The following is a 23395-nucleotide window of genomic DNA, read 5'->3' on the forward strand; positions in this document are numbered from 1 at the left end:
TTAAAATCCTGATTTTTTTTTTTTTTTTTTTTTTTTTTGGAGGGGGGTTGTTTTGTTTTGGTTGTTTGTTTGTTTATATGTTTTGGTCTTCAAGCGAATTGCAAGGCAGTCGGATTACTTCAGAAAAATGTGGCTTCCCTTGTGCATGGCAATGCTGTCTTTGGTGCAGGTCGGGTTGTAGTGAGAGCTTTGGAATTTTATTGCTCTGTCCCATATGACAAATGTCATAAATTTGTGATAAAGACTTAGTCTCCAAGCCTGCTATGAAATAGTTCTTCAAGTCTGAAGGCATTTAGGGTTTGGGGGTGGAGCTGGTAAAAATGTTTACAGAATTAAAATGCCTTTATTCTTGGTACAGGAGCGTGTTGTCTCATTTTGGCATCACTGTTTGGCTGGTAGGTTTCAGCTGTAAATTATATTACAATAGTCTTTTGTAAGATGCTTAGTTGGTGCATTTAATTAGAAGCAAATATATACCTGACTCCAGACAAAGATAAGAAAGAAAAGATAGTGTGTCCTACTTTTGAGTGCAAAATATCAAGAAATAGAAAATTTTGTTTATTGTAGAATTGGAATACTGGAGTGACAAGTAAGGGAATGTATCTGTTTTTCTTGAGAGCAGAAGAAAATAGAAGCTTTAAAGATAATGCATCTTTTTCCAGAAGCTAAGGTGAAAGAGCGGTAATGACTGTAATCTCTTTGTACTCAAAATCATTGGCAGAAGACACCTTCAAGTTTCTTGCTTTAATACACTCTTCTGTTACATTTTAACAGAAAATATTTGGAAAATAAGAGTATTTTTTTCCTCTACTAAACCACTTCAGTTACTGACTTCTTTGCAAAACTAATGCATGTGGTGTGGGGATGTTTTCTCAGTAAATATACAGATAATGACTCTCCTCCCTGCAAGAAGAAAATTGGGCGATTGGTGCTCGTAGCATGCCCTGTACCTGAAGGAGTATGAGAGCTGTGTCAGCCCCTTGCACTTTCAGTCTGGGAGAGGGTTAGTGATCCCCGCTGTTCAGTGGGAGCTTGTGTACATGGGAACACGTGCACCCACACAGAAGAAGAAAGGAGGTGGGAAGAAGTTCTTGTCTAAAGGGTACTTGTGTGGCCCCACTTTGAGCAGGGTGTTGGTCCAGATGACCTCCAGGGTCCTCTCTATCCTAAGCTTTTCTATGATTCTGAATAAAATATCTGTAAGAATTGAGCTACTTAATTCCACTTCTGAGGAACCTGGGTTCAGATAATTAGTTTCTACATCACAAGAACCTGGAAAAACTGTCTTCAGTAATGTTTGTGCTGCATTTTTGTGATGGCTAATGAGCATGTGTTTGTATATATACATAAAATATATGGGTACTCTTTAATTTTGTTTATGAACCTGGAGACAGGCGGTGACCCAGTTTGCTGAGAAATGATACCATTACCGTGGCAGAAGATCAGCAGAACTCTGTTTAATGGTACTGCTTATAGTAAAAACAATAGCTTAATAATTATAACAGTGAATCATGAAAAGTAACTTTAGGATTTCTTTATAGTGAAACTATTTGCTATTAGAGTATTTTTCTAATGGTTCAAAAGAGCAAAACGGGAGGAGATTGATGGACTGCTAATTGACCAAACGCTGTCGGAGTTTGACATCTGCTGAGGCTGAAAATGATGGAGATCATAAACTGGCAGGTAGCAGTCAGCATGAGATCAGCTGGTGTTCTCCCCACTTGTGTGTGGTGCACAGAGCCCCGCAGGTGTTGTGTGTTAAAAGGCTGCTAAGAAATAGCCACAGACGTAAGTAAGGATTTCAGTTGGCATCTCTCGGCCATCTCAGCATCAATATGCAGCCTGGAAATAGGACTCTTGTGTTGTTCCCCCTCATCATTTTCCAAACCGGGTGCACTATATTTGTTCCCTATAAATAAACAGAAAGTTTTGATCAACTGCACTTGCACTGTAAAGCTTCTTTTCAGAATAGCTATGTTAAAGCAAAACCGTAGCATGAATTGTGTTTGAGCATTCGTTTTCTTCCCTGTACTCTGTTAGGCAAGCAGTGGTTAAAGGCTCCCTTCCACATCCTTTTGCTTTGACACTATTTGGGGACACGTTGTACTGGACTGACTGGAACACGCATTCGATCTTGGCCTGCAGCAAGTACTCCGGGGAGGACCTGCGTGAAGTACATTCCAACATCTTCTCTCCCATGGATATCCATGCCTTCAGCCAAAAGAGGCAGCCAAATGGTAAGCTGTCTTGCTTTCTTTTTTTAACTGCAAGTTGGAACTGATTTGCAAAAATCTTAATTAATCTTTCTGTATGGCAGTGGGTGGCTTCACTTGCGTCGTGATGCAGTTTTTCCAATGCAGAGATTGGGAAAAGACCCAAAGAGAAACCAAATATTCTCTACGTTGGTTTTTTTAAGTGCAAAAAAAACTCTTGCTTTTTTTCAGCCTGCCACATTTATCCTGTTGTTGTATTCCTTTTTCTGTTTCATGTGCCATAACTTTAGGCAACATGGTATTTTTATTTTTCCAAGCAGTAGTTCCTGAATGGAAAGTAGCATTAATTTGGCAGATGATATTAAGCAAGACTAGCTCCGTGTAATAACCACTGTCTTAACCATCGTGTTAATTTACTGTGTTTGCATTTTGGTTTTATATATACAACCTACTATGTGTTCAGCACCAATATGCTGAATTGTTTGTGAAAATGAGAAGGGCAGAGCTGAAACAAGGCTCTTGTTTAGAGCTAAGTGCTACTTCCCCAAGAAGGAAGCATTCAACATCCATGCATCTTGGTACCATAAATACCCCACTACTCAACACTTGGAATTAATTTTTTCTTGTTCTGTGTTTATAATTTCCTTCTTTAATCTGTGTTGCTGCCACCGATTCTACCACTCAAACGCCGTATGTGTCTTAACACATGAGATGAGGTCATTCGTTATCAGAAGCATTAATCTGTGTGATTTATGTTTAACAGCTACAAACCCATGTGGAATTAATAATGGTGGCTGCTCCCACTTGTGTTTGATGTCTCCTACCAAGCCCTCTTATCAGTGTGCATGTCCCACTGGTGTGAAACTTCTTGAGAATGGAAAGACCTGCAAAGATGGTAGGCTTTGTTTTTAAAAATCCTTTTAGACTAAGCACAAAATATTTTTTGAAGGGAAAAGGGTTCTTCCAGCTTCACTATATAACACATATTAAGGATGTCAAATTGTGAAATCATGCATGCTTTTGCAGTACAGATAAAAGTGATTAGAAAATGCCATCTACTTTCAAAAAAGAAAGAGGCTTATGGCTGAAGAGCAGGTGACCTCCAATTACAAGATTTAGGTTGCAGTTCTCTCTCTGTCACTAATTCCCTGGAAGTTTTGGGAGAGCTCTGTTGTTCTCTTTTCTTAGAGGAAATGATACCTGCATCTTCTGTTGGCTCTAAAATGTTTCTAGCATTATTTTTCATGAATTAGGATTTAGCTGGAATCTCTTTCAGTTCACATCTATAAGGTTAGGCACCTACGTCTGTATATAGGAACTGAAAAGAATGATGTGGGGTTTAGAGGTGTTGAAAGTGTTTCAGCCGTAAAACCCAAGATGTGATTGAGGCTTAGGGCTGCTATTGCTCACTCCAAACTGCTTTTAGTGTCTCATTGTAGGCTAATATATATGATTTTAAGTTGTTATATTTTGTAAGTATAGGTCTTGTGATGTGCTGTGGTTGCAGTAGTACATTAACACGATTAAAATAAACACTAGGATATAATTAGCTCACTTACAAATAACCATTATTACGCAGATCATCTCTCTATGACAAAGGTAAACGGAGGAAGAAGCAGAATTTACTGTAAATAGGCTAAATAAAATGTATGCAGAAATCTTTTTTTTAAATTGCCATTTTATATTTTAAAAATTATTCTAGGCTTGTCAGCTACTGTTAAGTGTTTAATTTCATGCTATTTCGTGTGCTCTGCTGATTATTTTTGTGTGGCTGTTCGTGTCTATGTGAACCTTGTTAAAATAAATCACTGCTTTTATGTGAAAAACTCAAAAGCAGCTCCCAAATTAGCCTTGCAGGATTGTTTGTAAGAACTTACCAATACAGGCACAGGGTGTTTTTCTTCCATTTCTGCCAGTACAAGGAACAAGCTTTAATAACACTGCTCCGGGTTGGTCATATTTAGTCAGAATGCAACACAGAATCACATGCCTTTTTAAAAATACTTGATAGACGCAGAAACTCTTTTGTGGTAGCAGACAGCTAAAGCAGTTGTTACCCAATACGGGCATTTTTCCAAAAGCAGAGCTGTACAAAAAGTCCATGTGGGGGACAGGGAGTGGTAAAGGTTTAGTCACTTGCCAAGCAGAGGTAGAAAGGTAAGGCAGCAGAGGCTGAAGTACTAGGGACAACAGTTGGAGCAAGCCCTGGAGATATCAAGAGAGAGAAATTGCATCCCTTTGAGTTACTCCTGATAGGTAAAGGGCCAAGGACTTCAGGCAAGAGGGGCTGTATCTTTTTCCTCCCCATGTGCTATGTTCCAAGGAACAGGTCGTTGTATCACAGAAGCGCCCACTTCCCTGCTCAAGTTCAGCCCCACGTCCTCATGGAGGCAACGTACTACACAAGTGCTGAACGGCACCTTTCTCGTGTGTTAAAGTAAATTACCAAAGGCAAGTAGAGGAATGGTATTAAAAAAAATAATAAAAAGAACAACTAAAACCCTCCCCCTCAAAAAAAATAGCCCCAAACCACCAACAAAACATTATTGAATGGACTTTAACTTCTCATGTAGAAATACTCAAAATCATCAGTTCACTTTTTCAGCCATTCCTTATGTCACAGAATTTATAGCTGTTGCTCTTTTCTCCAACTCCTTGAATACATGAGAACCCAAATTGTATGTTTCCAGTCAGGCATAAAGTATATGTTTTCACAAAACATTGCTTACATTTTAACAGAAATTCTGTTAAGCAGTTTACATGTTAAGCATGTTGTTCATCTGTATGTGAAAAATTTCATACAAGAACATTTATTTTGCATATTCCAAAACACTCTGCTCCTCCCTTTTCAAGAAGAAACAGTGGGGGGTGAGAGAGAAGAGAAAATTGTGTTTATTTAGCTCAGTGAATGTTGCATACCACTGCTTCTTGGACTTAGAAATGAGTTAGCACATAACCCAAGTGAAACAACCTGCTCAAACTATGCATCGGATGCATTGGTTTCACTTTGATGCTTCTGTGCAGAGCTAACTTCTGAGAAGAGTGTGAGGAAGCTTCAGGTTCAGCATTTAGAGCTGAGCTTACCCTGAAATAATGAAATATTTTTGACTGAGGTTTCACAGCTCTCATGGAGGAGAGGTGCAGGTGGTAGGCTTATGGCTTTTGTGAGCGATCTATGACTTTCCAGAGCTCTTCAAGGCAGAGATTCACCAGCATTTCTCCTTGTAGCTGCGAAGGCTGCAGTTATTGATTTGGGGAAGGGAGTGATAGCATGGCAGTCACACAGAGCCAGACTAACCACAGACCAGATTTTGAGATGTAAATGTGTATGTTTGTGTGTTTATGTCCTTTCTTGGGCTGCTCAGTGACCCTGGGCGAGTGAATTTATTTCCTATTTTTCAGTTGTGTGGGGTTGAGGGGATTGGTTGAGGTTTCTTGGGTTGTTTTTTTCCCTTTGTACTTGCCTGTTTACTGTATCTGCTCTGAAACTAGAGCTGAACCCTGAGAACTGAACGTTTTTACCTTGGATCATTTCAGTATATATCTATTATGCTGCAACATACCAAAACACCAAGTGATTAAATCTCTCTTTGCAATTAGAATGACTTTTGGGAAAGGAAGGAGGGGGAATGACTTACAAGTGAAGAAAGGTGAAAAATGAGGCTAAGAGTTTCTCCTCTTTGAGACTGTTTTGTCTCTTAGCAGTAGACTAAAACCAGACTGGTTCCTAAAGCGAATTGTTTCATTCTGAAAGGAGCCTCATTGAGGAGAGAACTTCATTTCATGCTGTGCTGATGAGAGCGCTGTCCTAGACTGGAAAGATTTTGACGGTTGAATTTTGACTGTGTGTTTGTGCTGTTTGCAGTGCTTTGGCATTGACAGATGATCCTTGCAGCCAAAGGTGAGGCTGGCTGACCCTCCCTGAGCAGTTTCCATGGCAACCTACCATTTTTGAATAATCTTGGTTTATAGGAAATCTTTTCCTCACTCCCCTTTCTCCCAGTGTTAGTTTCTCCGCTTTTTGTAGGTTTTTTTTTAAACGCACCTTAGAGGACTTTTACAATTTCTTGTGAGAGCTGTGAATATGATACACCCCCCACTCCCTTTTAGAAACACTTCTCCATAGCGTCTCAGGAAAAGTGTGATAATTTGGAATAAAATTAGCTGTTTTTCTAGTAACTGATGATACTGTCTGTTTGTTCATGTCTTACTTGCTATTCCACTTACAAAATAAGAGAGTTACTGAACTGAGAAGTGGCTTGTAGCAAGCTCTTAGCTCCCCTATTGTCTAGGTGAAAGTTTGTAAGTCCCTGACCCTCAAAGAAAAGAGGCAGAATAAGCAGTTTTCATGGCCAGCTGTTCGTCAGTAACGTCCAAAGTGAAGAGTCCTGTCTGAGCACCCAGGCACTTCTGCCAGGGAGCTTTTACCCACTGTCATCACATTCTTGGTAATTCATTGTCCTCTTCTGCAGGACATACTGGGATTTATCTTTTTCAGTATTATAGGCACTGGTGTTCGATTTTGGCAGCACTATGTTTAAATGACCTGTTTGATAGCTGTTTATATAAGAAAATTTAGGTTTGTCTTACAAATTTGTCATTTGAGTTACATTCTTATTAGTAGTTGAAGATCTCTCGGTCCATGTGCTCAGCTTCTGCATTTGCCTGTAGCAAATTTTCCTTATTTCCTGCATTTGCTACAACCAAATACAGGTGTGTGCTTTGTACTGAGAAAACCAGTGGTGACTTCAGCTGAGCAAGGAGAAGTGAGTTTCCTCAGACTTCCATTTCAGCCTTGCTTTGGCCATTCTGTTCTCTTTCAGGAAAAGAGTATTTTGCCCATGAATGCTCAACATCCTTTTCCCTTTGCAGGTCTGGAGGCAGTAATCAGAAATTTGCGCTTCCTTTTGCGATTTAGGGCTGCCCAGTGGGAAATTTCCTTTGTCGGGAATAGCCAAAATCCTAATTTGACTGCACAGATTAATATGACACCCTAATTCCTTTCTTTTAAAGGAAAGAAATAATATATTATTACTTTCATATACAGGTCTTTTTGCCTTTGTAGTTTTAAGGTTGAACTTGTTTAGATGAAAAAATCTTGTTTGTATTGTAGTATCAGGGGCTCTCTGACAATAGCAAATTTACATCCAGGGAAAGACATTTAGGAAAGAATAGTCAAATGTGTGGTAATTCTCTTGAGGATGCATTAATAATCTTGATTTCTCAGATACAGAGAGTGCATTATATATGTCCTAGGTCTAGCACTTCTTATGTATGAATTCCTGAGCACGTGTCTGGGTAGCTGTACCAGCCTCAGCAACCATTCATGGTATTTAGTTCAGTAATTTACAAATCACTGAGTCTTGTAATCATTGAGAAGATGTAATTAATTGTAAAGGTTCGCAGGACATTAGACATTGGACTTAAAGCTTTGCCATTGCATGTATCTGCATTCTTGCTCTGTTTCTCTTTTTCTCCTCCTTCCCTTAACTTCAGCTAGCACATAGATTTAAATTATTTTGATTTTTAAGTGACTTTTTGAAGGAAGTATTAGTTCCAGGACTAATGTAATGCACCATCCATGAGCTTGTAATCCCAGCTTTCAAAGTGCTTAATAAAAGTAGGCTAAAGCTCTCAAAAGTAAGAGTCTGGAGTAACACTTTTATGTCCGTATCAAACATCTTAAGTAAGGGACTTGATTTTAGAAAAATTGCTAACTATCCTCAATACGCCATGACTTGAGGCACTGCTAAAAAGAGTCTTGAACTTGGTACTCAATTTGAATAGTTTGGGACAGTTTAAAAAAAAAAAAGTTGTGGGTTACTAAGGTAGGTTAGGATTGTGTGGGAGATCAGCAAGGGGGGTAAGCAGAAGGACCTGACTTTAAATGTGGGACAGCGATATACATACTCTGCCTGCAAGTGTTAGCATGGGAACTCTGCACGTGGTGGTTTGAAGGCTGTGAGCAGACACCCCAGCATACTTGGTGGTCTGTGCCCTCAAACCCAGCACTGTATTCCAGATGCCCTTGTGTCTGCAGGCGTGCTTGTGTTGGGTGCAGTAGAGACCGCCAGTAGTTAGAGAGAGAAGAGCAGCGTGGGCAGTAAACTCTGCTCCAAGTCCCCCAAGTGTTGGTCTGGGCCACCTCATCCTCGTATGCGCAGCCTCAGGTGTCTGGAGGATAAACTGGAGCAGGTCCACATGTGTGGGGGAATGTCTGAGACCTGGTTGCAGCCTCCAGGCAACTTTTGGAAGCATTTGAGGCAGTTGTTGTTTGAGGTGTTTTATATGTTCGTGGCTCATTCCAGTCTCCCAGTAAGTGCTGATAAATTGAAAAGGGAAAAAAAAAAAGTTATACTGGCCTGCAACCTGCATTGTCTTTTCCTGCCTTTTCATTATTATTTTTTTAAAAATATGATTCCATACACATGATGTTCTCCATCATGCTCATCATTAGAGGCAGGGTTTCTCTTGGAGAAGCAGAGTGAAGGAGTCTGGAGATCCTGCTGTCACATTTCAGCTATTGCATCAGTACTGGTCTTTGGAATAGAAGTGAACAAAATGGATTAATTCTGTTGTGTCCCAGTAACCTGAGAACCTTGAGCAGTCTTCTGGCTGAGTGGTAATCAGTACATAGCCAAGTAAACTTTGTACAGCTGGTGTTTGCCGCAAGTGCAAATTGTTTGTTTTAGTTTTGAGACTGCCGTTTTTTCCTTGGCTGCTATCGAGGTGGTAATGAGATCAGTCGATGAATGTGCCCAGCTCTTGCATTTGCTATTTTTGCTATTGTCAGGACAAGCCTAAATGCATTCTGAGTGATGTTTCTCTCAACCTGTCTTGAGGTGAGATGCTTCTCTGCTCTTCAGTTTGGTTTGGGTTTTTTTGTTTGTTTTTTGTTTTTTTTTCTTTCCCGAGCAGGATAGTTAGTGATCTAAGCAGCTGAGGTTTGTAAATGGGTGGATAATAGCTCTAAAGTAAGCTTTAAACTTTTTATTGCTTGATTGGAGTGGTCGGGAGTGGGGTTCTGGTGGGGGCTGGAATGTTAGCCAAATCCCCAGATTGCAAGGACCATGAAATTCTTAGCTCAGGGATCCCCCTGCTGAATTAAAGCTTAGACTCAGTGGGTTATTTGAGTAGCAACAGTGTTGCAACCTGAAGGCAGGATACTGAAGCTGTTGAAACCAGTACTCTTTGAGAAGAATTGGAAGGTCAGTTGTTCGATTTTAAGGCATGGTTGTACTCAATTGAGTCTTTCAGAGGACCTGGCATAGGTTCTTCAAAATGACTGTCGACTTCAGTTAGAGCACTCAAATTATTTTTAAAATATGCCTTACACATTTTCTGTACATGGTAGACTATATATAGCTTTCTAACTGTTTGGAAATCCAAGGTTAGTGCATTTGCTCAACCTTGATTTTACTAGATAATGAAAAAAGGTGTTATTGAGTTTTTTTAGTATGATTTTAATAGTTTTGTTTAAAAGTTAGGTTCCATAAATGACCATGAAGTTGGGAAGAAAAAGTACTAGAGATTTCTTTCTTACTTGAACCTAAATACTTGGGGTTAGTTATGTATTAATACTTAATATGACCATAATGGAGCTGAATGCTTGGATCTTGATGCTGAATTGTTTGATATATTTAGTAGCAACAAATACAGATGTACATATAAACCACTGTGACAAGATTAGTTGCTTCTGTAATTATGAAAAATCTTACATGCCTGTTTTCCATTTACTATGTCACATGCTTTACATTATTTTGAAGGGTGCATAGACATGTAATTACAGGTTCCTTCTTCCTGATATTAATTAATGCATAAGAGTTATTCACTAGAAGAACAATTGAGTAGTGTATACATGTGTTTCTGAACACAAGGTGTTTTAGGACAGAGGATCCCAAAACTGATCTTGATCTGTTCCAGACTACCAATCAGGAACACTTGTAATAATATTTTCAACATCGGTTGTTGAATGATGCTGCTTCTTGCAGCACTGTGAAAGTGTCTTAGATGTTTTTAATGTGTTAAACTTGCTGTAAATGAAGCAATGACTGCTTTGGCATCTCTCCAAAGTTTGGAATGCAGTGAGGTTTCATCTAGCACCAAAAACAATTACTGACTTTTTTAAAAAGGAATTTGAATTTGGCATCAGACGGAATACTTGCTTTATTTGTTGCTCTTTTAGTCTTCTAGCCCTTACTTAATACCTCTGTAAGATCAAGATCAAGACATGGGCAGAATGTGGCTTGGCGATGGCTCCTTTTCACTGCAGTCTTGGTGCATTTATTTTCCTAACTTTTCCCCACCCTTCTCCCCGACTCTTCCGTCCTCATGCCCACATCAGTCCCTGCCAAACCCTCTCCCCTCACTGCTTGAGGAGAGCCGTTGCGACACACTTTCCCTCCATTCGGGATGTGCACATTTTTCACCTTAGCTCAGGCTTCCCTGAGGCCTGAGCTACTCTTATCTCCCTGAGACGCCAAACCGATAAGCTAATTTAATTGGAATGGGGTGTGGTGGTTGTATATCCTTCATCACACTGAAATCCAGTGACATAGAAGAGAAAATGAAATGAGAACGAATTAGAATAGACGATAAGTACATCTGTCATTGATCAGATGCCCAGCACGTGTACCATTAAACAGCTTGTGTTGCCATATGTGAAAAAATCTTCTGGAGTGCAAGCTGATCTTAGTTATTTATTGTGATTCTGACTTTTGACCTAAAAGCCAGCGAGGCTTTTGTACACTTCAGCTCAAAATGACTTTATAAGGCACAGTGTTATTTATCTTCATGTATTCAATAAGCTTGCTCTCAACAAGTATAGGAGAAGCTGACAGCCGTCCTGGTTCGCGTGGTCACTGGACAGTTGTCCGTTCTCAAATCTGATTCCTCTGATAGGAGTTTCTCAAAGGAGTTTTACTTGTGGCATTCTTTGTTGCATTTTTTTCCCCTTCTGAGGGTGTTGTTGAAACATGCAGGTTGTTTGTTGTGGTTGTCCCCTATACCAACAACAGCGAACAGTCAGTAAATTATTTATATAATTAATTTTTCATCTGAGACTGCAGGCCATCTGTTGATTTGAATAAAAGAGCAGCGTAGTCACTATTGTGTCTATTTTGGTATCTTTGGAGGGAATTATACGGGTAGAAAACATGTCCAACATAATACATTGTGGACAAGGAAATGACCACTGAATTGTCTTAACACATCTGACTTGTTCTGCAGAAGAATAACCTCACATTTGAAGTCTTTGAGCGGACCTCTGTGCTGGTGACCATCAGTTTGGTTAGGTCTTGTGAAATCAAGGTAGCTAGATGAGCTTGTACCAAATGGTGCAGAATCAGATTCACTATTTACAAGCTTACTGTACAGTGTTTGTAAGATGGTTGTGTTTTTGCCTTGTTCTTGTAGGTGCTACTGAACTGCTGCTTCTAGCCCGCCGGACAGATTTGAGGCGAATTTCCTTAGACACCCCAGATTTTACAGACATCGTTTTGCCACTGGAGGACATCCGTCATGCCATTGCCATTGACTTTGATCCTCTGGAAGGATACATCTATTGGACCGATGACGAAGTTAGGGCAATCCGCCGCTCGTTCATCGATGGGTCAGGTAGTCAGTTTGTTGTCACAGCACAGATCGCACATCCCGATGGCATTGCTGTGGACTGGGTTGCCCGAAATCTGTATTGGACTGACACTGGTACAGACCGCATTGAAGTTACAAGGCTTAATGGGACCATGAGAAAAATCTTGATATCAGAAGACCTGGAAGAACCCAGAGCTATTGTGCTGGATCCCATGGTTGGGTGAGCAGCTGTTCATGAGCGTTTTTAAAATATTATTCTTGTAAAGATGATACCTCTGTCTTCCTGTATGCACATGCAATGATAAACTTCTGAGTCTTCAAAATGAGAATACTGGGATTCATTGAAAGTTAAGGCTCTGAGGCACAGGGACTACTGCTTCCGTTTGACTTACTGGCTGGTCATCTTACATGTCTTTAGGTTTTATTCTGCTGTTAAAAATATTTTGGGGGACTGTGTTGACCTGTTTGTTGATTGTAGCTAATAGCACTGCTTATGTTGTCTTGCTGAGCAGACTGATACAGGAGTTTTGTGTAACAGGACAGTGTGTTCACATGTCAGTGTTTTCTGAGTGGTTTGTGCATCCTTACTTAGGTAAGGAAACACATTTGGCTTAGAAATGCACTTTTCTGTGTGCAGTGTGGTTTCAGGGAACAGTAGTCCAGAAGATGCTGTGTGAATATTGAAAGTTTGGATTAATAAGAGTTCTTAAGATTTCGTTTCCTTTGCAGGTACATGTACTGGACCGACTGGGGAGAAATCCCAAAGATCGAGAGGGCAGCATTAGATGGCTCAGACAGAATTGTGCTGGTGAATACCTCTCTTGGCTGGCCAAACGGACTGGCGTTGGATTATGCAGAAGGCAAAATATACTGGGGAGATGCCAAAACAGACAAAATAGAGGTTTGTAATGGCACCCGCGTTTTTAATTCCATGGAATTATAGAATGTAGTTACTCTATTTTTCTAGGTGTTTAAATTCTAATGTAGCCTAAAAGGGCAATGGGATAATGGTTGATTTGTGCTTTAAGAAACAATTCCATTTCTTCTGTGTCTTTGGGCAAGTTACTTGTTCCTCTTCCATTTTAGTGTGTTTAAATGGAAATGATATCCATGTAGTAGTTCCCTCTTTTTCAGAATGTATGATAAGGATTTGTTAAATAAGTAAATTCTTAAATCATCAGGAAAAAAAAGCTTTTTGCTTGGAGTAATGCTTTAGATTAAAAAAAAAAATCTTTCATTCTTTGTGCTACTCACCTTAGATGGCTAGTAGAACATATTTTAAAGAAATAAATCTAATTTCATATTTAATTATTTGTACTCTCACAAATCCTCTGTATTTTGCATCTCCCTCATTTTATTAGGGTTCAAGCAAGGGGATAGATTTTCCTTCCTTTCCGGCATGTTCTGCTGAAACTTTTAATTGAAAACAAAAAAGCTGTTTTGCTCTTCTTTCACATTGAAAATCTTGTGTTTTATTTTGCTATATAACATTTATGAAACAAATTTTACATTTATCTCTCTGTCAATCTTTGAGAGAGTAGCATTGTTTAGTATTTGTTCAGTTTACTACCCAAAGGCAGAACTTCATCTGGAGGCAGGAGACTTGGCTACTACCTGGTGCAATAATAGCACCATCCACCGTTGCTATACCCTGGTAGATTTACCTTTCTTTTGATGAATTATAGCTTTCCTTAGTGAATCCTTACCACCACACATCATTTTTAGCACTTATCATATTGGGCACCATATCTTCTCTAGCCTTATGGAATTGTTTTATTTATTTATAACTTCATATAAGTCAATGTGAAGTTATCATCTCGTGCTGGAAGGTCACATTAACTGTTCTCCTTCAGAGTCAAAGTAACTCCGGTCCTGAGAGGCGAGTTGCTTGGAAGCACTCCTTGGGAGAGCCTCAGGGAGCACGGTTTTCTTTGTCCTGAAAACAAGATTTACAGTCTATAATTCACCTAACATCGGATCAACTCTGCGAAAAGAGGGGGGAAAAAGAGTCTTAGCTATGCTTAGAGATTTATTTAGAGCGTTTCAGCCCTCATACTGTCTTGGACTTGAATGTGTTTTGCAAAAGGAAAGTTAGGCATTCTCCAGTCTCATGCTTGCCAAAACATTGAGATTTTTCCATGTGCTTCAGTCTTACTCGGACCATGGTTCCATATTCATTAATAATGATTCTGTTCGGTGCTGGATCAGTTTGTGATAGAAGTTTTCACCTAGATCAGGCATGAGCTCACTGCTGTAATTCTGTCAAACTGGCTGGAACACATGATACAATGTTTATGCCAACATTACAATGTCTGTGGCAGGACAGAAGATATCTGATCTGGCGCAAAGTCTGCTTAAACAATTTCTATTCATTGTTTTTAAACCAATGTGAGCCAGCAGAATGAGTTTGTTCCAGGTTGCCATGTAACATCTATGTGGGGCACTGGAGAAGATTTATCATCTTAGAGTTTCAGAATTACTGGTTATTTTTTAACTATGAGGCTTCAAATGTTGAACTTAGGATTTTATTGCTGCTGCTTTTTATAAAAAGTTAACATTTGTTAACTCTTATCAATGTGCAGAAAATGTTGAAAAAGCCTGGCCAAAACCTTTAAAGCAACAGAAGTTCTCCCACAGTTTCTCATTGGTATTTTTGGATTTTTTTTGTTTTGTTTAAGGATTTTGGGGGTTGGGATTTTTTTATTTTTTGTTATTGCAGAAGATTTTAATTTAGAGATATGTGACAGAGACCTATAAAATCACTAAAATTATGTATAACAAGACCAGGACTTCCCCACACCACACACACCTTTTTGTTAGAAGAAACTGGCATTTGTAAATGATACTGGCAGGTGATGGGTTCAGAACAAAAGCAGATGGTTCTTCAGTGTGTGGTAAGTTGTGGATGTTAAAAGCTTGCATGTGTTACTGGGAAGACTGGGTAAGTCTGTGGATGGAAATTCAACTATGTTTTACTAGAAAACAGAATCGCCTTCTGAACCACAAATTACTGAACCATAAGTTGCTGTGGAATGAAAAAGGCTTCTTGAGAAGTTTCTGTAGGCATTTGCTTTATTATGCTGCTCTGTAAGTGTAGGTTTTGATTACTCTCAGAGACAGGATACTGGGATGGGTGGATCTTTGGATCGAACCCCTGCAGCCTCTCTCCTTCCCTTTGTTGAGGCCATTCTATTCCTTGAAGGTTTTGGGAGTCTATCCTGTTAGCTTGTTGCATTAGCTTAAGGAAAAATGTGTTCTTCCTTAGGTGTAGTATTGCTGCTTGCTAACTGCGCTTCAGGGGGCAGAAATGAGTTGAAAATTGGTGACCTCTGATAGTGATAGATCAGAGTACGAGTTCAGTACAGGTTCTGTAATTAGTAAAGCATGGAAAGGCTCTATAGGATGAAGAGGGGGTGTTTATCCAAAAGAATGGTTCAGTCTAAAGTAGATTCTCCCCCCATCCCTGCCCCCAATGTGCTGAGTAATGCAAATGTAGTGGTGAGTTGCTTTACTGATGAATCTTAATGAATTTTCCCCAGGATCTTGTGTGTCCTCATTGTAATCTTTCATAAAAGATTGATTTTGTTATGGTAGGCTACAGAAATCTCAGGCTGCAATGCCACTATCTAGATCTGTGATAGCTAAAATATTACTAACATTTCAAGTCTTCCTCCCACTGCCTTTCTCTCCTATGGCAACCATGAACCCTGAGGAGATTTGTAACACTTTCCTTGCCCTTCCCATCCATTTTTTATATCAGTTTAGTAGAAGATGCTTTGACCTTCAGTAAATGTTTTAAGCTTACATTTGGAGAAAGGACACTGGAGAAGGTGCAACAAAGAGGGTATTTGTGACAGGATCAAAAGATGAAACTAGGAACTGGATGTGAAGACATCAGAATATTTGCCTGGTCGCTGCTTTGCTTACATGTGTTTGTATGCATTTGGCAGGAGGGCTAAAAGCAGGAGAAACACATTTGGGTACTTGCAATCTATTGCCTTTAAGTAGTTTTTCATACATGATTTTACATATATTGTGCTTTTTTCCTCTTTTTTTTTTTTTTTCCCTAGTATGTGGAATTCCTCATAACCATTATTTAATTACAGCACTGCCAAAATGAATGTTTCTTGCAAGCTACGTTTCTGGTTTGTTTGTGCTACATATGAGCTTTTATTATTTATTTTTTGCACACTGATTTGCGCTATGCTGTTCTGGAGCCCCCAGATGATAATAAAGCATCAGCAGGGGTTAATGGAGACTGGTAGGGGGTACAGCAGGGAGCTTTTGTTCCCATTTTATCTGGCAGCCTGCAGCAGGCAGAAGCAGGCTGTGGCTCAACAGCTTCGTCATTTATCTTGGTCAGGTTTCACTGCTGATAAACTTCTATTGAAATGGATGGTTGCTATTGTGCTTACCAGTAGGGAAGATTTCTCATTGACTTGCTACAGGTTTAAAGCATTTTCCTGCCGTGCTATGAGGTTAAAAATGTATGATCTGCTCTGTTGAATTGGTCTTATGTTTTCCTGCTCAAGTGAATATTTGTCTTCTGAGCACGTACGCTACCTGTTTTAAGGCACAGGTTGGATTTAAAATGGTCAGCAAAGCTCGTATTGATAAAGCAATTATAAATGGCTGCATGCATGTGTGGATGTGTGTGTGTTAAGAGGAAATAATGATGATATGGCTGATTTTTCACAATTTTTCAGTCTTTCCTTCATTTTTCTTTATTCGTCTTCTTTCCTATTCTCCATTCTCAGAGCCAGAGATGGCACCCACTTACACCTACTAGTGGTGAGTTTAAAGAAAGGACTCTGCCTCCTATACAGATCTAACCATTATCTAGTGATTTTTGACTGCAACTCTAACTTGAAGTGTTTCTGCGTTCCCAAATCTGGTAGCCGTGCCTGTCATTACTGTCTCTAATCCTCATTATTAATATGAAAAGTCTTATATCCTGATGTTTTTTCAGCATAAGCACACACAAGTCTTCAGAACCCAGCTTTGTCGGACAACAGACAGCTGATGCTGCTAAGACTTTTTGGGGACAAAAATCTTGAACAGAGAGGAGCTTTTTGTCTTTCACCCAGGAGCTAATAGCCTGGCATCTAGAGAATGCTCTAATTCATATTCTAATCCTGAAATTGCAGGGCTACATTTTCCTCTGATGACAACTCCCTCAATTTTGCTGCCACCCTAATAAGGAAATTTTGTTTTCTAAGCATTCACCATTTATTTTCTGACTGAGAAATTTTGTCTCATAGCATTAGTCTTTGTATTGTGAAAATGCTGATGACTTGTAAGCCTGATTACTGATCCTACCTCATCTCCCTTTATTTTGAAGTAGAGGTTTGAAAATTGAGAAGCAGAAACCATTGAATTCCTAGCTGTTGAACACAGCTGCTTTTGTGTACTTCCATTGAGCTTTTGCAGGTATTAGAAATAAGGTAGTTGAAACAAATATTTGAAGTTGCTTTAGTGTTTAATTTTGGCCACAATTCGTTATTGACCTGGTTTAGATACTTGTGGCACTTGGGAACTTCTTTCAGGAGAGAACAAGTATGTGCTGCAGAAGCTAGGGGCAGAACCCTCTCCTCCATCCCAGTTTCAGAAATTTAAGCTTGCTTTGTCAGAGAATTTCCAGCTATTTCTTAACTCCTGCTAGGCCTGCATTAAGAAATAAATGTAGATTTCTGAAATCAGTAGTAGAGTAAGGGCTTATTTAAAAAAAAAAAAAAGTTTACACTTCATATAATTTCCATTCAGGTCATTTATTTTGAACTTCTGAATGAGCTTAGGGAAGAGTTAAATTTCATTATGCAGATCAAGATAGGAAAACTGTATTACAAAGCAAACAAATGACAGCTATAGACCAGATATTAGTAAATTGTCCTGACTGTTGAAGATCTGGACAGAAGAATTTGAGTGGCCTCTTACCTGTGGACCCCAAATGTTGAGCGAGAGCCTCCTGGCATTCTAAGCTTGTTATTATTAAATCTGAAAAAAGATGAATTTCTTTTTTGCTTTGGCTTTTGAGAGTGGTGCTACAGAACTGTCACCTAGCATGTACCTTTTGCAGCTGTTCAAAACATTTTATTATAAAAGTAAAAAAGAAGAAACATATTCCAAACATCCATGCCAGTTTCAATTCAGGAACATTAAAAAGCCAAATTTTTATTGCCTTTGATAAACTAAAAATATCTAAATAAAACTGAAATGTGAAAAGTTTGATAATTGAGACACCCATTACAAACCACTTGTGCTGACAAGTTCCCAGAGAAGTCCTGAAGGATCTGCAATCAACAGGAGTCATCCTTAATGGAACTGAGAGAGATTCTCAGCACCTCGCAACAGGAGGAGGATACCAAGGGAGGGTATTGGGTAGATACAGCCAAAATTCTTGTCCAAGACTAACCTGACTCTGTGATCTGGGTACCAAGCATGGTACTTTTCTAAGAAGTAAAATTACTGCCCTAAAAATTACATAATATTACAGAAGACTTGGATGTTCAGTTTGAAAAGGCTTTTTGTGTCATAGATGTGCATTTCTCCCTGAAATCTCTGGGTGGTTTTCATCTCATGAGATGTAGAGATCTTCAGCTCAGTAAGTTGCCTTATGTTGCCTTTGTAGAGAATGTCAGAAATCGGCACTTCTGCTTTACCCTAAAGTAAATGTTTAGAATAGATGGGATGAGTCCCACTCTAAAAGCACCTCTTCTTTTCTGTTAAGCCTAAGGAGGGCCTGGAGAGACCATGTCAAAGGCAGATGCCCACACTCAAGCCACATTTGAGCTGACTTCTGCAACCTTTTTGCACATTATTGTTAATAGCAAAAATGAACCTTTCTCAGACTTGGTTGTTGCTTACATCTGTGCAGCTTGACTGAGACTTTCCGTGTTGGAAACTCAGAGATGTTTCTTAAAGCTTTGCTTGCAGATGAGCAGTCACGTTTTGCTCATGACAGCTCCTGATGTCCTAGCATGGAGCTGATAGAAGTACAACCCTTGGATCCCACTAATGTGCCATACATGCTTCCTAGATTTTTCCCGTCGAAGTTAGGAAACTGCATTTTAGTTTACGCTTGTTTTTCATCTAGATAGTAGCAAACCTGTACCAGCAGTCAGTATTTGTTACCTAAGGGAAAACACAAAAATTCCTCAAACTAAATTAACTAGCGCCATCATCTGACTCCACTGAGTCTGACGTACTTAAAATAATATTTGAAGGCAAGCTGGGGAGTGATGTGAAGAGATACTGAGTTATGTTCTGCATTTCAGATTCAGCTGAGTGCTGTTTGTCAGTCTGCTATTACCCCTCCCTTACTCTCCAATATTCTGCCTGTTTTTTTTGTTTGTGGGTTTTTTGTTGTTGTTGGTTGGTTGATTGGTTTGGTTTGTTTGGTTGGTTTTTTTACCTTCTCTCAAGCTTAGTTGCATTACCGTACAAAAAAGCTTGTACTGATCTTGGACCTGGGCTTCTTCAGAAGCATTTGCGTGACCTCGTGATCCCTCTCAATAATTATTCATCTTTCTTCACACAGCCTTTGTATTTCACTCTGAGAGTTTGTAGTCCTAACCTAAACTTTTTGTTTGATACCATTCATGATGTAACTTTGCAAAGGTCTTTTGCAAAAGGATTATTAGATAAATACCTTTTACTAGGCAGGTAAATACATATCATGGAAACACAAGCTTTTGGACATGCAGAGACCATTGGAATGCAAGTGATTTAGCAAAAGGTGCAGCTGAATCAGCTTAATAGCTTACTGCCACCAGAAGTGGAAAGTATCGCAGAGCCACCCTCAGCTTTGCACTGACGGAGTCACTCATTGGACTGTTCCCTGGACCGTTTGGACTTGTCAAAACAGCAGAAAGCTTTCCACATTTTTTTTTCCTTCTACAAAAAATCAATTATATTTGCTTATGGAGGTATCTGGAAAGCACCGAGTTTAGTAGAGAACAAATTAAAAATAAGAAATTCTCGGTGCAGGGTACTGAAAGTAAGTACCTTGGGAAGGAAGAGAACAGAGGCTTCTGCCCATGTGCAAGAGCATTAGAAATTGTGTTGCTGAACTTAATCTTTTAAACCTGTCCCCCAAACCACTGTGAGGGCTCAGTTTGGTCTTGACTCGTCTCCTTTGCTTCCTGCGAAGCGTGTGTATGGTTGCTGATAGGACTGAGCTGACAAATGTTAAATTGCAAAATCACAGTCATAAGCTTTCTTTGTCTGTACTCCTATAGCCTATGGCCACGTAACACAACACCCTCTGACTGTTGCCACTCCACCCTATGTATTAATGTACCAAAAATTAATTTCCATAGCCAAGCATCTTTATTCACCTGTTTTACTGCTGAATCTTTTCAGACAATCCTCCTTGTTTCCTGTGAAAACCTTTCTTCTCATCCTGTTCATTATTTCGTCTCAATTTTTTTCTCTTAGCCTGTTCTTCACAAACGCTGGGGTTTTTTGTGTTGCACGAGATACCCTAGGAGATGTCATATTTGATTGTCACAATGGTTATAAAATCCTTTCCCTGCCTGCTTGTCACTTCACCTAACTTGAGCTGTTTCATTGAAAACCCAACCAATTGTTTCTAAAATTAAATTCCATCACTGAGGAAATGGTTCTGTTGTTGGCATTGATTGATCAGCGAGCTAGGAAAGTTGTCCTATTGTGAAAGAAATGAGCTTATAACAGTGTCTGTAGCATGATAGAAAGGGCAATTTATGAAGTTAATCTCTATTCTGTTTTTACATATTTATCTTTACTACAGTCCTATTAGGAATATTATCCATGCTCAGGAAAAATATATTTTGAATTCTTTGGAAAAATTGTTAGAGCTCAAAAGGAAACTGAGAGTGCTGGGGAACTGTTAAATTAGAAATTGGTAATGGCTATTACAAAACAATTAACACTAAGTAGTTGTGGAGTTTGCTGGAGGCATTTGGTTTTTGAAGAAAATATAAAGGGTTCCAGGTATCCCTTCTGCTGATTTCTCAGGATTTCAATGCAGTGAAGAGGTGGCTTCCCGTTTCATGTCTGACACATTCCTTAACATTTTAGAATTGAGGGAATATGCTGTTAACAGTGAGTTAATGACACTGACAGAATAATTGTCTCAAGTTGGGTTAAAGTTTTGATCACTCAAAGAGGGTATAGTTGGTCAGGACTTTCCCCCCCCACCGCCCCAGAGGGGAAGACTGATAAAACTGGAAATTAATATGTCTTTTTTTTCCTCTCTTAGAGCTGCTGTTTTATAGTAGATACACATGTTAATTGTATGATATTGCTGCAGCCATAATAGTAAAATCATTCTGTTCTGTTCATGTTTCTTAAAGAAGCAAGTTGGAAATACATAGTTCTCAAACCTGGTCTGAAAAAATGCTGATGTAATTTTCAGAAGGCATTCTAGCTCTCTTTTAGAGTTATTTTTGAGAGGTGCTGCCCCAGTTTTGTTTTTATGCCTTAAGCAAATAAATTTAATGAGCTGGTGGTTTTTTTCACTTCTCTGACATAGTAAGATTCACGTACATTTAGTTGGAAGACAAACAGTCATATTCTTGGTTAGCAGCGTCATGAACTGAGTCAAAAAGTGTTGCGTCAAACAAACAACACAAATAAACAGTATTTATCACTGGATAATCAGGGCTGAAGTAACTAAGCCAGGTATAATGCAGGCCACATTCAAGATCTTTTTCCACAGTATGTTGAAATATATGTGTATTAAATTCAGTATTTCACATCTGTCTAATACTTTTTTGCAATCATCTTATGCACATCAGTGTTAATGATCAAATTCATGAGAAATTCACTTTTCCACTTGATTGTTTTTTAGTTGTATCTAGAGTGCATTACCATGACCCATGTTGAAATTGTGAAGGTGGTAATGCGTTCTGATGTTTTTCGGCTGTCTTTCAAACTATTGCAAGAAAAGCAACTTGTTAGAATGACTCAAGAGTTTCAGGTCTGCTCAGGAAGAGTTTACTTTTTTTCTGTGACATTTCCTTCATAGAAGTCTGTGCCAAATGGCCAGGCTTTTTTCCCATGCTGTAAGGTAAACCATAAATATATCTGAGAGTATATTTCAACGCATACCAAGGAAACAACAAGCCAGTGTGTTCGGTGTTTGTGGGACAGGTTACATGGAAAGCATTGGCACAGAGTTGGAACACTCTCTTGGAATCATAGAATCATTTGGGTTGGAAGAGACCCTCAGGATCATCAAGTCCAACCATAGCCTAACCTAACTCTAGCACTAAACCATGTCTCTAAGAACCTTGTCTAAATGCCTTTTAAACACCTCCAAGGGATGGTGACTCCACCACTTCCCTGGACAGCCTGTTCTAATGCCTGGCAACCCTTTCCGAGAAGAATTTTTTCCTAATAGCCAATCTAATTTTCCTAATAGCCAATCTAAATCTCCCCTGAAGCAACTTGAGGCCATTTCCTCTCATCCTATCGCTTATTACTTGGGAGAAGAGACCAACACCCTCCATGCTACAACCTCCTTTCAGGGAGTTGTAGACAGCAATAAGGTCTCCCCTCAGCCTCCTTTTCTCCAGGCTGAACAGCCCCAGTTCCCTCAGCCGCTCCTCATCAGACTTGTGCTCCAGGCCCCTCACCAGCTTCATCACCCTCCTCTGCACTCTTCTCTAGTATTTCAATGTCCTTCATATGATGAGGGGCCCAAAACTGAACACAGGATTCAAGGTGTGGCCTCACCAGTGCTGAGTACAGTGGCACAATCATTCCGTATCCTTTCAGAAGGAAGATAAGTGCTACAGCTGCATCCTTCCTTTGAGTCAGGGGTGAAAGGCCTCCCAGCTGTGGTCCCTGCTGGACATTTTTAGAGCTGGCACAGTGATGGCAGTAGTGCTCGAGCAGGGCAGCTGAGGTCTTATAATATTAAGTGCTGTCTCTTGGCCTCTCTGAGCATCAGTGAGCTGGTGCTGGTAAAGGTGCTGAAGTTCAGGAACCAATAGATGGCTGAGGTCTCTTTCATTAGTCCAAAAATTGGTTGTCAATTATAAAACTCAGGGCTTAGGTTCAAGTTGTTCTTATTTTGTTATGAAATGTTTGTATCTGAAATTAGAGCAGTTCATGGATTTTGCTGGAGGAAGTTGTTTGGGTTTTTTTGTTTTACTGATATGTGTGTCTGTGAAATAGGGTGAGCTCTAGCAACGTCTTGTAGTATATCTGGGGGCTTTCAGTCCACCACAGAGGCCTATTCCATTCGTGTAGGTAATCTTTAATTTTTTGAAGATACAGACTTAGCAGCCATTGTTTATAAATTTTCAATGACTATCGATTTCCTCTGTTCCAGTCATCCTGAGAAAGAGCTTAGCATGTGTGATACTTACCTGCTCCCAGATTATGCATAACTACATCCAAACAAGGAATCCAGGGAGCTACAGGCCTATTAGTCTTACTTCAGTCCCCAGAAAGATTTCTCCTAGAAATTTGTAAGCCCAATGAAGCAGGTGATTGGGAAAAACCAAGATGAATTTACCCAAGGCAAATCATGCCAGACTAACCTGTTCACCTTCTACAACAAAATAACATTTTCTGTTGACATGGGGAGAGCAGTGGATGTT

The 23395-nt window shown here is 39.5% G+C and overlaps 1 protein-coding gene across 3 annotated transcripts in view; it reads left to right on the forward strand.

Moving 5' to 3' along the window:
- LRP6 (LDL receptor related protein 6) overlaps positions 1-23395 on the forward strand; it is a 124003-nt gene that overhangs the window by 61289 nt on the left and 39319 nt on the right. For 2 of the 3 annotated variants that reach the window (XM_065632091.1, XM_065632107.1), the window contains 4 exons: positions 2041-2237; positions 2977-3108; positions 11628-12024; positions 12534-12705. In XM_065632091.1, the coding sequence (XP_065488163.1) occupies positions 2041-2237; positions 2977-3108; positions 11628-12024; positions 12534-12705 (898 nt within the window). The remainder of the gene's footprint in view (positions 1-2040; positions 2238-2976; positions 3109-11627; positions 12025-12533; positions 12706-23395) is intronic. The other variant, XM_065632099.1, reaches the window with a different exon arrangement.

The sequence above is a fragment of the Caloenas nicobarica genome, chromosome 1 (genome assembly GCF_036013445.1).
Source record: "Caloenas nicobarica isolate bCalNic1 chromosome 1, bCalNic1.hap1, whole genome shotgun sequence".
NCBI lineage: Eukaryota > Metazoa > Chordata > Aves > Columbiformes > Columbidae > Caloenas > Caloenas nicobarica.